The sequence below is a fragment of the Scyliorhinus canicula genome, chromosome 11 (genome assembly GCF_902713615.1).
Source record: "Scyliorhinus canicula chromosome 11, sScyCan1.1, whole genome shotgun sequence".
In the NCBI taxonomy this organism is placed as follows: Eukaryota; Metazoa; Chordata; class Chondrichthyes; order Carcharhiniformes; family Scyliorhinidae; genus Scyliorhinus; species Scyliorhinus canicula.
The window spans coordinates 11,749,678-11,764,590 of record NC_052156.1 but is presented as its reverse complement, the minus strand read 5'-3'; the positions used below and the strand labels follow the sequence as shown (position 1 = coordinate 11,764,590).

The following is a 14,913-nucleotide window of genomic DNA, read 5'->3' as shown; positions in this document are numbered from 1 at the left end:
TCACCCATCCTTCTGCGCCCTCCTCTAGGTCATTTATAAAAATGACAAACAGCAACGGCCCCAGAACAGATCCTTGTGGTACGCCACTCGTAACTGAACTCCATTCTGAACATTTCCCATCAACTACCACTCTCTGTCTTCTTTCAACTAGCCAATTTCTGATCCACATCTCTAAATCACCCTCAATCCCCAGCCTTCGTATTTTTTGCAATAGCCGACCGTGGGGAACCTTATCAAACGCTTTACTGAAATCCATATACACCACATCAACTGCTCTACCCTCGTCTACCTGTTCAGTCACCTTCTCAAAGAACTCGATAAGGTTTGTGAGGCAGAATAACAAGGGCAGAATAACAAAACGATTTATGTGCTTCTCTACTATCCTCAGGTTAAATAAAAGCCAGTTAGTATTTTAACGGGAAAGTTAAACCTTTTTTGTCTGTAAATTTGAGCCCTTCTCCCAAGAAATTGGCAAATGAAGTAGGCTTGTCCTTTGGAGAGAAGGAATTGAGAAATCCAATGCAATGGTAGAGGTTATCCATGAAAAATAATCGACCAATTGAATCCGACAGTCCTTCTGCTAAAATTCCCCTTTCTAATCCCAAGTATTTTGTGGTGTCCTGTGTATTTTGTTCTCTGTTTGCATTTGTGGGATATTATGTGCAGCAGACTGCAGTGCCCTGAACCAAAATTTGTATCACACAGATTCCCAGAAGCTGACTCGGATCTGTGGACCGGTGGATGTCATTGTCAGTAACCCTCCATATTTGTTTCATGAAGATATGTCTGGGCTAATGCCCGAGATCCTCAAGTAAGTCAAACAGAACATTTTCTCCGCATTTCCACCAAACCCAGTGAATCCTGCTTGTCTCCCATTCTATAGAGAGTGAGACTGAGCTGTTTTTTCTTTTCAAACCTGTGCTCTGTCTGGGTTTAAATTCAGCCCAAATTAATGGAGTAAAAGATCCCCTTCCAATTGACAGTCCGGCTCTGTATTAAATTATGGATCTGCTCGAGATATATTCACTTTTCCTATTCATTTACGGGATGTGGGCGTCGCTGGTTAGGCCAATATTTATTGCCCATTCCTAGTTGCCCTTCAGACGGTGGTGGTGAGTTGCTTTCTTGAACCCCTGCAGTCCTTCAGGTGTAGGTACAATTATAGAGTGCTGTTAGGGAGGGAGTTCCAGGATTTTGACCCAGGAACAGTGAAGGAATGGCGATATATTTCCAAGTCGGGGTGGTGAGTGACTTGGAGGGGAACTTCCAGGTGGTGGGGTTCCCAGGTATCTGCTGCTCTCGTCCTTCTAGATGGTGGTGGTCGTGGGTTTGGATGGTGCTGCCTAAGGAACCTTGGTGAGTTCCTGCAGTGCATCTTGTAGATGATACACACGGCTGCCACTGTTAGTGGAGGGATTGAATGTGGAATGGGTAGCAATCAAGTGGGCTGCTTTGTCCTGGATGATGTGAAGCTTCTTCAGTGTTGTTGGAGCTGCACTCATCCAGGCAAGTGAAGAGTATTCCATTACTCCTGACTTATGCCTTGTAGATGGTGGACAGGCTTTGTTGAGTCAAGATGTGAGTTACTCGTCATAGGATTCCTAGTCTTTGTGGCTCGTCCAGGTCAGTTTCAGATCATCCCCCAGGATGTGGGGGATTCAGAGGTGGTCATGCCATTGAATGTGAAGGGACAATGGTTAGATCCTCACTTGTAGGAGATGTTCATTGCCCGGCACTTGTGTGGCGTGAAAGTAACTTGTCAGCCCACGCCTGGATATTGTCCGGGTCTTACTGCAATCGGACATGGACTGCTTCATTATCTGAGGCGTCACAAATGATCCTGAACATTGTGCAATCATCAGCGAACATCCCCATTTCTGACTTTATGATGGAAGGGAGGTCATTGATGAAGCAGCTGAAGATGGTTGGGCCTGGGACACTAGCCTGAGGATGTCCTGGTGCTGAGATGATTGGCCTCCAACCACAGCAACCATCTTCCTTTGTGTGAGGTATGACTCCAACCATCCCTTGCAAATAGAAGTATGCATTTACTATGGAATATCGAGTAGTAGTGTGGCCTAGGAGTAGCAGGGGCGGGAAGAGGGCTAATAGTATACCCTGTCTTTGTCAAGATAAAGTTTGCCAACATTTAAAATTGCATGGATTAATCAAGGGCAGTCAGTACGGATTTGAACATAAAAACTAGGAGCAGAAGCAGACAATTCAGCCCCTCGAGCCTGTTCCGCCATTCAATACAATCATGGTTTATCTCATCTCCACCTTCTTCCCCGCTCCCAAATCCCTTCATCCCGCTACCAATTAAAACCTATCTCCTTAAATTTGTTTAGTGTTCTGTCATCCAATGCACTCTGGGGTAGAGAATTCCACAGATCCCCGGTCCTTTGAGTGAAGTAATTCCTCCTCATATCTGTTTTAAATCTGCTGCCCCTTAGCCTAAAACTACAGCCTCTCGTTCTAGAATCTCCAACAAAGGGAAACATCCGCCCTACCTCTCCTCTGTCCATCCCTTTTCGCATCTTATTTCCCTAATTTTGAGCTCCTCTCATTCTTCTAGCATCCAGCAGGTATCGGCCTAAACTGCTCAATCTCTCATCACAAGACGAGTCATTCATCCCGAGAATCAATGGAGTGAGCCTTTTCTGAACCACCTCTAATGCATTTATTTACGTCCTTCCTCAAGAAAACCAAAACTACGCAGTTTGTTAAAGGGAAGGCAATTTTTGAAAAATGTTAATAATTAGTTGAAGTAGTGATCAACTTGATTGTTAAAGAGGATGACATGGATGTAGGGCGAAATTTTCTGTTTGGGAGACTAAGTGTTGACGCCGGGACTGAGTTGCATGCGGTTCGCGTTCCTGTCGCGGGTGCTATTTTCACAGTAACATCATTGCAGTTTTAATGTCTGCCTACTTGTGACACTAATAAAGATTATTATTATTTGCGGAGCAATTCAGGACATGCTAATGGGCCAGCACTCTGCCCACGTGAATCAAGCGCAATTTTCATTCCCGCTGGCGTCACATTCTCTGGGACAGGAATTGATGCTGGAGAGCTTGACAAGCTGGAGCTGCTGATAAGCACTCCACTCCACTCCACTCCCCAATGCTCTCATTCCAGCCAAGAGGATGGCTCGGCGTAGAACAGCCTCGAGGTTTACCGAGTCAGAGCTCAATCGGATGTTGGATGCGGTTGAAGACAGGCGGTACATCCTCGTCCCCAGGCCGGGCAGGAGGCTCCAGCCCGCGGCTGTCAACTGGGCCTGAGCGGAGGTGGCCAAGGCAGTCAGGGGGATCAGGGGTTATGGGGAGAAGGCAGGAGAATGGAGATGAGAAACATATCATCCATGATTGAATGGTGGAGCATACCCGAAGGGCCGAATGGCCTAATTCTGCTCCTATGTCTTATGGTCAGTGCTGTGAGCCTCACCAGGCGAACTGGCACACAATGTCAGAAGAAGATTGAATGACTTCATTTGGGCAGCTCGGGTGAGCCACCACCTCTGTTCCCCAATGTTCTTTCCATCACATAGCTGACCAGGAATCCATCCCTCTCTTACTGCCTGCCATTGGCTTGTGTGTTGGAAGGGTTTGGGTGCTTTATGAACGCAACTTTCTTGGCCGTCAAGTCCCATGGTGGGAATAGAACTCAGAACTTCTGAACCACAGCAGTGGCACAACCCACTTCATCACAAAACTACCAGATAGAATACTGTCCACACATAAATGATGTTTCAAGATTATATATTGTACTCAGAAAATTTAGGCTGATAAGCAAAAGTCTGACATCTCAAAATGGAAGGAAGGAAATCATTGTTATTCCCACCTCCTGCCAGCCATTTGTGGCTCCTGAGCTCTAACGTCCACTGAACAGATCATTCATTCAACCAAGGAATCCTGGGAACACCTACCCCCTGAGAACGTCAGGAAGAAAATAGCATGAGGTCATTCACAGCAAGAAAGAAGAGTGAGAGAATCATAGAGGATAAAATCCAGAAATTTGTTAAAGCTTTTTCTTTGCCTGATTGTCTCCAGGTACGAGGACCACGATGCGCTGGATGGTGGAGCAGACGGATTGGATGTCATCAAAGCTATACTGCAGCTTGCGTCTACTGTTCTTAAGGATCATGGGTAAGTGTGGGTTATTATCATTGGGCGGCACGGTAGCACAGTGGTTAGCACTGTTGCTTCACAGCGCCAGGGTTCCAAGTTCGATTCCCGGCTTGGGTCACTGTCTGCGCAGAGTCTGCACATTCTCCCCGTGTTTGCGTGGGTTTCCTCCGAGTACTCCGGTTTCCTCTCACAGTCCTGAAAGACTTTGGGCTGGATTCACCCAAAATGAGGCTATGTCCCCAGGCCGGCGTAATAACGCTGGCGTTTCACTCCGAAGATTCCTGTGGAGGAAAATTTTGAGCCGATTCAATGCCCTGCAGGGGGCTAGCAGGGACCCGGAGTGACTCTTGCAGCTTTGGCTGCGGATATGGGCCCCCGCACCTCCGGTTCCGAGTCCGTGCATGCGCAGGGCGGCCTCCAGCGGTAACTTCATTGCAGTGTTAATGTAAGTCTACTTGTGACAATAAAGATTATTATTAATATTATTATTTACATTCCAGTGTGAATGTCGTGATGTAATACTGTCATTTCTTTTAATTTATTGCAATTACCAGCTTTCGGTGTAATATGTACAGACACACCCACTATGATTACGTTATCAGCCTGCCCTGTGTTAATTGTATTGAAGTTGTAGAGAGCTCTGTGCAGGTTGAGGCCATTGATTGGATCGTTACTTGAGCACATATAAAGAGAAACTTACTGATACTGTCGTGTGGTTGAATTAGAAGGTATGATGTACATGTTATGTTTCACTCTGTGAATAAATCTGAACTGAATCTGGATTAGCTCCAGTTTTGCCCTTACCTCTGTCACTGAGTGGGACAGGGGCCACAAGGTCAGTGGGAACATGGTCACCTCCAGCCGGTGGGAAACTCCCTGCAAATCCCGCCACAAATTAAGTTAGAAATTTTGGGGAGAATCGCGCCCTCAGTCTCAAAAACGGAGACTTCCACCCGCAGAGTTCCAGAAACGATGAGCAGGTCGGACAGCGTCTGTGGAGATAGAGTTAACATTGTTTCAGATTGACAGCCATTCAGCTGAACCTATCTTTCTTTCCATTTTTAGGTCAGCTTCCAGCCTTTGCAGCTTTTCCTTTTTACCTATAAGCTGTCTTTCCGCCTGATCGTTCCTCCCCACAGTGAAGACGCTGGTTTATGTTCCACCTTTCCCCAACAGTGACAGGAGTAGGACTAGGTTATTTTTTCAAGATTGCAGAGATTCTGGAAGGATTTCTTTAATATTAAGATTACAGACTTCACTGGAACACTAAATTACATGAATGGGTTGATTTATGGTTTTGGCTATCGATGGGCTCAGAGATTAGATAGAGTGCATCAAGCTTTTTTTTTTTCATTTCATCAGTGCCAGAGGGCTGTTACTAAGCAGATGTTTTTTATCCTTTTACTGGGAAATGTGGATAACAGTCCAGATAAGTTGGGTCTGTACAGCACGTTCCTGTTAGCATTGCTGAGTCCAAAGTAAATAGAATTGATGTACATGTGTAGAACGTGCAAGGCCTTTCTAGAAACTAATTCACCCTGTTCTCATTATTCATTTGTGAAGCTACAGTGCCAGAAATATCGCAGAGATATTTTTCATTCCACTGCCCTTTTTGGAACAGTTTTTTTCCCTTATCCCCTTACTACATCAGGGCCCACCTCTCATCTAAGGCTGACATTGATGCGGAGATCCAACATCTTCAATCTGCAAACACATCCTTCGCTGAGGACCCAAGTCTTTGATGGCCGCAACATCAGTGCTGACACCAAGATCCTATGTACAAGGCAGTCCTGACAACTCTTTTATACAGCTAGGAAACTTGGACAACGTACAGACGCCACCTCAAGGTGCTGGGGAAGTACCATCAACGCTGTCTGAGAAGGATTCTCCGCATCAGCTGGGAGGACAGGCGTACTAACATCAGTGTGCTAAGAGCACCAGTATCAAGCCATCGTCATCCAATACCAACTCCGCTGGGCCAGCCATGTGCTTAGGATGGCAGAGTCCCGACTGCCAAAGTAAATCATCTTCGACCAGCTCAAGGAAGGCTCCCGAACAAGAGGAGGAAGCGCTTCAAAAACACTGAATGTTTACCTCAAGAAATGCAACATAGACATCAACGCCTCGGAGATCCTTGCTCAGAAGAGACCTACTTGGAGAAACTTCCTGATTGAAGGAACACAATTCTTTGAGGACACCTGACGGCAAGAGGTAGCCAGGAAAAGGAGCCTGAGAAAGTGATCTAGAGACCAAGGATCAATCCCACCTCCTGAAAACATCTGCCAGGTGTGCGGTCGAAGATGCGGCTCTAGAATCGGGCGTATGAGCCACGCAAGGACCCACAGAACCCATGACCAGTAGCACTGAGTTTCTTAGGTGGACAGTCACACGCACTAGAGGGTGATCATGTTATTACATGAAGCATCTCAATTGTGGGGAGAAAATACTTTTGAGGATTAACCTTTTATTTTTCCAGTTTGTGAAAAGAGGTGGCTACAGAGATAGTGGGTGCATTGGTGACCACCTTTCAAAATCATATAGGTTCTGGAATAGTTCCTGCAGATTGAAAGTTCGCAAAGGTAACCCCCACTGTTTAAGAAAGGGGGGAAAGAAAATGGGGAGCTACAGACCTGTTAGTCCGACATAAGTAGTATGTAAAATACTCAAAATTATTATAAAAGATGTGATAACTGGACAATTAGAAAATAATTATCTGATTGAGCATAGTCAAAATGGCTTTCTGAAAGGGAAGTCCACCTGTTGCTTTGAGGATGTTACGAGCAGAATAGATAAGGAAGAACCAGTGGTTGTACTGCAATGCAGTCAAGTTGGCTTTAGATGGGCAGCACGGTGGTGCAGTGGGTTAGCCCTGCTGCCTCACGGCGCCCAGGTCCCAGGTTCGATCCCGGCTCTGGGTCACTGTCTGTGTGGAGTTTGCACATTCTCCCCGTGTTTGCGTGGGTTTCACCCCCACAACCCAAAGATGTGCAGGGTAGGTAAATTGGCCACATTAAATTGCCCCTTAATTGGAGAAAATTAATTGGGTATTCTAAATTTTTTTTTTAAAGTTGGCTTTAGATTTGTGTCCTGAAACCCTTAGCATTAGGGGGACACAGTGCGTTCGTGATAATGTCACTGGACTAGTAATCCATAGGCCAAACTAACCTGAGGAGTAGGGTTCAAATCACAGGTAGCTGGTGGGGGAATGGGGCAGTTCAGCGCCGACGTTTCAGCGCTGCCGTTTCAGCGCCAAATATTTCAGCGCCAGGACGTTTCAGCGCTCATTCATTCAGAAATCATTCTTGAGTATGGTCACAGGTATGACACAGGTATACCAGCTTTTACACTTAGTTATTTGGTCGTTTCATTGTTCTAACTGTCTTTAGATTTTGTTGGAGTTTTATTATGATTACTGTTTAGATAATGTTAGAGTTTTGTTAACAAGTTTTTATACTTACGTAGTTATTTGGTAAATTTCTTTTGGCAAATTTGCTAAGTTCCATATCTTTAAACCCATGGCTGAATCAGTGAAAAGCAAGCGAGGCAGAGAGAAGTTCTGTCATGAAGGTTTTATATATCGTTTCGACAAAGAAAGCAAGAAACAAAAGCAAGTTAAGTTTTGGCGATGCCATGAGGATGGTAGGTGCAAGGCCCGCATTCACACGTTAGAAAGAGAGGTGATCGAAAAGATCAACGAACATACTCATCCCCCATCTGCAGTTGCTATCGAAGTGGAAAAGGTCATAACTGATGCGAGAGACCGGGCTGAAAAGACTTGTGAGCCTCCAAGTACGATTATCAACAAGTGCATTGAAAAAATGTCCGTGGCAGGTATGGCACAGTTACCAAACAGGCAGGCAATGCGAAAAATTATTCGTAGAAAACGAGACGAAGTTAATCAGGTCCCCGATAATCCAAGATCGATTCAAGAGCTTCAGTTACCTCATGAATACATGATGTATAAACCCACCCCAGAAACCGAGGAAAATTTCTGTTTAAAGGATAGTGGTACGAACAACGAACGGATTATTATATTTGGGAGAGAGAGTTGGTTAGAACACATGGCAACTTCCACGACTTGGTATGCTGACGGAACATTTGCGGTAGCACCACACCTATTTTATCAAGTTTATATCATCATGGTTAGGAAAAATAACGGAGTTCACCCTGTATTGTACGCGCTTTTACAAAACAAACAGTATGCAACCTATATGATGTTGTTTGCGATGGTAAAAGAGATGATTACAAACGCAGGTCCTGCCATTATCAATTGTGATTTTGAACGCGCTGCTTTTACCGCCATGAAAGACTCCTTCCCCAATATAGAAGTAAGAGGCTGCCTTTTTCATCTGTCTCAAAATATACTTAGGCAGATAAGTGGTTTTGGTCTCATGCGTTTATATAAGAGCAATCCCGATTTTGCATTACATTCGAAAATGATAACTGCCCTATGTTTTGTGCCAGTTGACGACCTTGACAGTCACGTGGATTCTTTAGCAGGTAATTTACCGGAGGAGTTAATTCCGGTTTTAAACTATTTCGAAGACAATTATATCGGCCGTCCTAATCGCCGAGGAGCAGGCAGACGAAGTCCTTTATTTCCTACCGAGATGTGGAATATGTATCAAAGAACATTAGATGGGGATGACAGAACAAATAACTATGCTGAGGCAGCCAACAGGAGATTGAAAAGTGAACTGTTAATGTCACACCCAACTATCTGGAAGTTCATTGATGTCCTTAAGCATGTTCAAAAGGGAAGAGACGAGCACTTCGAGAAACTTTTAGCTGGCAATGAACCTCAATTAAAATTACTTAAATATAGAAAAGCTGATGAGAGGATATTGAAAATTGTTTCCGAATATGGCAGCAAGAATGAAATTGACTACCTTCGTTCAGTAGGGCACAATTTAACAAACTAAATGCGTTTTTTCTAATGAATGTCCAATGAACTTTCTTTTTAATGATTGATTTTATGAACTTACAGATTTGTAAATTGTTTTAATGTACTGTTTTTGGATCTTTATAAGTGGATCTTTTACAATAAAAACATTTTGTTAACACTTGAGTTTTATTTCATTTTATGAACTTACAGATTTGTAAATTGCTTAGTGCCAAACAAAATTCTGTCATAACTATATGACAACATTGGAGAATTTTTTTTTTCTGGCGCTGAAATGTCCTGGCGCTGAAACGTACCGCACCCAGCTGGTGGATCTTAAATTCAAGTAATAATCTGGAATACAAAAGCTACTCAATGATAATGGAACCATTGTTGATGGTTATAAAAGTCCATCTGGTTCACTAATATTCTTTAGGGAAGGAAATCTGCTATCCTGACCTGGTCTGGCCTACATGTGTTTTCAGACCCACATCGACGTGGTTGGCCCTTAGCTGCCCTGTGAAACGGTCTAACAAGCCACTCAGTACACAGGCACGCCAGCGACACCACATCCCATGAAAGAATAAATTAAATTAGAACAGAAGAAATTCATTCCTTCGAGCCTGCTCCACCATTCAGTGAGATCATGGCTGGAGATTATGGCTGATCTTCTACTGCAACACCATTTTCCTGCACTAGCCCAATATCCCTCGATGCTTTTAATTTTGTTTTTAAATTTAGAGTACCCAATTCATTTTTTCCACTTAAGGGGCAATTTAGCCTGGCAAATCCACCTACCCTGCACATCTTTTGGGTTGTGGGGGTAGAAACCCATGCAAACACGGGAAGAATGTGCAAATTCTACACACACAGTGACCCAAACCTGGGATCGAGCCCGGGGCCACGGCACCATGAGGCAGCAGGGCTAACCCACTGCGCCACCGTGCTGCCTTCTCAATGCTTTTAATGTGTAGAAATCTATGAACCTCAGTCCTGAACAGACTCAATGATTGAGCTCTCATGCCCCGCTGAAGTAGAGAATTCCAAAGATTCACACCCTCTGAGTGAAGAAATTCTTCATCCTCTCAGTCCTGAGATAACCTGCCTCACCACACAGGACCTTCAACCGACGTTATACACCAGATACATCGATGAAATTTTTACCTTTGAACCCACGGTGAAGAATCACTGAAACGACTACACGATCAGTTGCATCCCACCATCAAACTCACCATGGATGGCTCTCCAGAATCGGTTGCGTTCCTGGACACACTCATCTCCATCAAGGACGGTTACCTTAGCACTTTGCTTTACTGCAAGCCCACGGATAACCTCACGATGCTCCACTTCTCCAGCTTCCACCCTAAACACATTAAAGAAGCCATCCCCTATGGACAAGCCCACCTTAACACAGAATCTGCTCAGACTAGGAGGAGCGTAACAGACATCTACAGACGCTGAAAGATGCCCTCGTACAAACGTGATATGGCGCTCTGCTCATTGATTGACAGTTCCAACACGCCACAGCAAAAAACAGCACCGACCTCCTCAGAGGACAAACATGGAACACAACCGACAGAGTACCCTTTGTCGTCCAGTACTTCCCCGGAGCGGAGAAACTACATCTTCTTCGCAGCCTTCAACACGTCTCGATGAGGACGAATATCTTGCCACGGTCATCCCCACACCCCCACTACTTGCCTTCAAACAATGGCGCAACCTCAAACATACCATTGTTTGCAGCAAACTACTGGGGTGGGGTTGGACTGGGGTGGGTACAGTAAGAAGTCTTACAACACCAGGTTAAAGTCCAACAGGTTTGTTTCAAGTCACTAGCTTTCAAAGCAGCGTCTGCATGGTCTCGCCAATGTTCCATGCTTCGGGACATCCTTTCCTGGTGGGTGGTGTTCACACGTGTAATGGTGGTACCCATGTCGATGATCTGGCACATCTTGCAGAGATTGCCATGGCAAACCATTGTTTGCAGCAAACTACCCAGCCTTCAGAACAGCGATCACGACACCATCCAACCCTGCCATGGCAATCTCTGCAAGACGTGCCAGATCATCGACATGGCTACCACCATTACAAGTGAAAACAACACCCACCAGGTACGTGGTACATACTCGAGCGACTCGGCCAACGTTTTCTACCTCATACGCTGCAAGAAAGGATGTCCCAAAACGTAGTACATTGGCGAGACCATGCAGACGCTGAGAGAACGGATGAACGGACATCGCGCGACAATCGCCAGGCAGGAATGTTCCCTTCCAGTCGGGGAACACTTTAGCAATCAAGGGCATTCAGCCTCTGATCTACGTGTAAATACTCTCCAAGGCGGCCTTCAGGACGCACGACAACGCAGAATCGCCGACCAGAAACTTACAGCCAAGTGACCCACATATGAGTGCGGCCTGGCCTGGGCTTGCGAAATCCTACCAACTGTCCTAGCTTGAGACAATTCACACCTCTTTAACCTGGGATTATCCCTCTCTCCAGTTGCTCCGCCTGGTCCTGGAAAGACTTAATTACCTGCAAAGACTCGCATTCAAAGTATTGTATGGCATCTTTGACTTTGTCTATATATATGTTTCTGGAACCCACCTTTCCTTCACCTGAGGAAGGAGCAGTGCTCCGAAAGCTAGTGATTTGAAACAAACCTGTTGCTCTTTAACCTGGTGTTGTAAGACTTCTTACTGTGCCTACCCCAGTCAAACGGCGGCAACTCTACATTGTATTTAAATGGGAAATAGATACTTTTCTAAACTCTAAAGGCATCAAGGGTATGGGGAGAACGCAGGGGTTTAGCGTTGAGATGATCAACCATGATCATATTGAATGGCGGACCAGGCCCAAAGGGCCGAATGGCCTACTCCTCCTGTTTTCTTTGTTTCTCTGTTAGTTACTTGGGCACCTGCATGTTAGATTTCTTTGACTCACGAACAAGGACACCCAAGTACCTTTGAAGTTCAACACTGCCCAGCTTCTCACCATTTAAGAAATACTCTGTACTTCTGTTTTTTCTACCAAAGTGGATAACCTCACATCTCTCACAATGTATTCCACCAATTTTTTTGCCCACTTGTTTTGTCATTCCAAGTGCCCTTGAAGCATCTTTGCATCTTCCTCACATCCACCTAGAATTGTGTCATCTGTAAACTTGGAAATATTGCATTTAATCCCCACATCCTGATCATTGATCTAGATTGTGAATTGCTGGTACCAAGCTCTGACCTGTGCCAACCTGAAAATGACCCATTTATTCCAACTCTCCATGTTTTCTCTTTGTTAACCAATTCTCGATCTATGCCAGCACATTACCCCCAATCCTATGTGCTCTAATTTTGTTTACTAACCTCTTCTGTGGGACCTTATCAAAAGCTTTCTAAAAATCTAAATATATCTCCAGTGGTTTCCCCTGATCTATTCTGCTAGGTACATCCTCAAAATTACTCCAACAGATTTGTTGAACATGATTTCCCTTGGAGGAGAGAAGGCTGAGAGGAGATTTTTTTTTAATAATAACTTTATTGTCTGATAGAGTTATTCAAAATCATGATGGGTCGAGACAGAGTGGATGGGCAGAACCTGTTCCCACTTATGAAAGGATCAAGGACGAGAGAGTTGGCACAGATTTAAAGTAATTGGCAAAAGAAGCAAAAATGAAATGAGAAAAAATCTTTTCATGCTGTGGGTGGTTCTGGAATGCACTGCCAGTGTGTGGTGGAGGCAGGTTCAATCGAATCATTCAAGAGGGAATTTTCCTGTTAGCTGAAAAAGAAGAATGTGCAGGGCTATGGGGAGAAGGCGGGGAAACGGCACTAGGTGTGAATTGCTTATTTGGAGAGCAAGTGCAGACACGATGGACTGAAATGACCTGCGCTGCATCAATTCTGTGAATCTGAAGCTGGTTATGAACCCATAATCTTTTGACTGAAAGGTCAGAGTCTGCTACCATTAAGTTAAGACTCTTAACAACTTTTACAGATGCACCATAGAAAGCATCCTATCTGGCTGCATCACAGCCTGGTATGGCAACTGTTCGGCCCAAAACCACAAGAAACTTCAGAGAGTCGTGAACACAGCCCAGTCCATCACACAAACCTGCCTCCCATCCATTGACTCTATCTACACCTCAAGCTGACTTGGGAAAGCAGACAACATAATCAAAGACCCTTCCCACCTGGCTTACTCACTCTTTCAACTTCTTCCATCAGGCAGGAGATACAAAAGTCTGAGAATGAACATGAAATGAGCATGAACAGACTCAAAAACAGATTCTTCCCCATTGTTACCAGACATCTGAAGTTGGTGTGAATTTTCCATTCCATCGCTTGCCAATTTTCCTATTAATCGACACCTGCATCTCAATATTAATTAGAAAAAACACAGCCTTCAGGGCATTATGACCTTAGACTGTGTATTACCATGGAAACGGAACTGTCCAAGCTGGGAAAGCAGTAACATACAATAGGGTTTTTGCTAGTTGCCGTCATTGACCTTCAGTCTCTAGCTGTTTGCAAAATGTAAAACCTGAGAAAGAATTTAGAGAATGTTATCTGGATTAACCCTTAGCGGATTCCCAGCTATAGTTGCACTGAATGAGTTCTCATTTAAACCTCTCATATCTGACTAGAATAGTCCATTTCTATCACCCTATTCTGTATTTTCTTTTCATGTACTAAATGATCTGTTTGACCTGCACGCAGAAAAATACTTTTCGCTGTACCTCGGTACACGTGACAATAAACAAATCCAAATCCACTCACTGCTAAATCTGTCTCGGTTTTATGAGGCTGTTTTTGTTAATACTTCAACACCCTCTTCAGCATTTGCAAATGGAGAAGGAAGGATTATATTTATTCAAGAGCCAACAGCTAATACGGTACATCTCTTACCACTTTTTGTGGGAACTTGCTGTGTGAAAACTGGTTCCAGCATTTCTTTATATTTCAGCAAATTGCCTCCTCCAATGCTGCACGATTCTAGGGAAAACAGTCCACCAGTTTGTTATTCCCCGTTTACATTACAGCAACTAATTCTATCGCTCCACGGCAATGGTTAATCTGTTCATGATTTTTAAGAGGATTTATGTAATCTATTTTTTAAAAAACATTACCATGACGACAAGGGATTGAGGCTGTTAGCTGAAGTTGTGTTAACAGTGGAGGTTAATGGCCATTAGTTGATCCTTCCATTGGGTGGCGCTGGACACAACAGTGGACTAAAAGAACAGAGTAAAAGGCTGCGTTCAATTTTTTTTCACCATAGTTTTCTTTTTGTCAACAAAATAAACAGGAGAACTATGAATCCTGAAACAAGAAGCTAGAAATGGACCAGAGCTTAACCAACATGGAGAAAGGAGACTTCACTAAAACACTGAGGGGTAAAAATAGGTTCCGCTGGATAATTGGGAACATAATGCGTAGTTTCACTGCTCATGTCTAACAGCAGAGGATATGAAATTTTGGTGGGATTTCTGCAGCCACCACTAAAAAACAAGCATTTTATTTATTTCTCTTCCTGTGGAGACTTAAAGAGCAGGGACACCATACTCCGGCTACCCTGCGCCGGCCCATAGCTATTCACCTTCCCACCCATTCTCTATCCACAAGCTCCCAACCCCCAATCTTGGCTATTTTGTGTTTAGCCACAATCTTATTTACAAATTATTTCCCCCTTTCGCTTTCCCTGATTAAAGGTCCTTTTTTTAAAAATCTCTCTATAATTTGATCTCTTTGATAAGCCACCCTTGACCTTTACTATTTTAGCATTGACCCTAATCATTGTGTGGTCACCGTTTTTGCTAAATCACCTCCTGTATTCATGTTATCCTATTTGCTCTGTTGCACTGTCCAGAATCAGGTCAGATAGTGCCTTCTCCTCTGTTGAGCAGCGGCG

General features: G+C 44.2%; 2 protein-coding genes across 14 annotated transcripts in view; one reads left to right on the top strand and one right to left on the bottom strand.

Moving 5' to 3' along the window:
* Nucleotides 1–14,058, bottom strand: part of LOC119973827 (uncharacterized protein C3orf18 homolog) — a 216,203-nt gene extending 202,145 nt beyond the window's left edge. Inside the window, exons 1-2 of one of the 2 annotated variants that reach the window (XM_038812275.1) lie at nucleotides 13,911–14,058; nucleotides 4,935–5,122 (exon numbers count right to left, since the gene is read on the bottom strand). The gene's annotated coding sequence lies outside the window, so the exon portion shown is untranslated. Of the gene's footprint in view, nucleotides 1–4,934; nucleotides 5,136–13,910 lie in introns of those variants that run through there. The other variant, XM_038812276.1, reaches the window with a different exon arrangement.
* Nucleotides 1–14,913, top strand: part of hemk1 (HemK methyltransferase family member 1) — a 128,676-nt gene that overhangs the window by 89,650 nt on the left and 24,113 nt on the right. For 9 of the 12 annotated variants that reach the window (XR_005462384.1, XM_038812273.1, XM_038812270.1 and 6 more), the window contains 2 exons: nucleotides 706–811; nucleotides 4,053–4,148. Coding sequence is in view for 11 of the 12 variants with exons in the window: in XM_038812273.1 (XP_038668201.1) it covers nucleotides 706–811; nucleotides 4,053–4,148 (202 nt within the window). In the remaining variant the exon portion in view is untranslated. Of the gene's footprint in view, nucleotides 1–705; nucleotides 812–4,052; nucleotides 4,149–5,195; nucleotides 7,068–7,658; nucleotides 7,743–8,627; nucleotides 8,657–14,913 lie in introns of those variants that run through there. The other 3 variants (XM_038812271.1, XM_038812269.1, XM_038812268.1) reach the window with 3 other exon arrangements.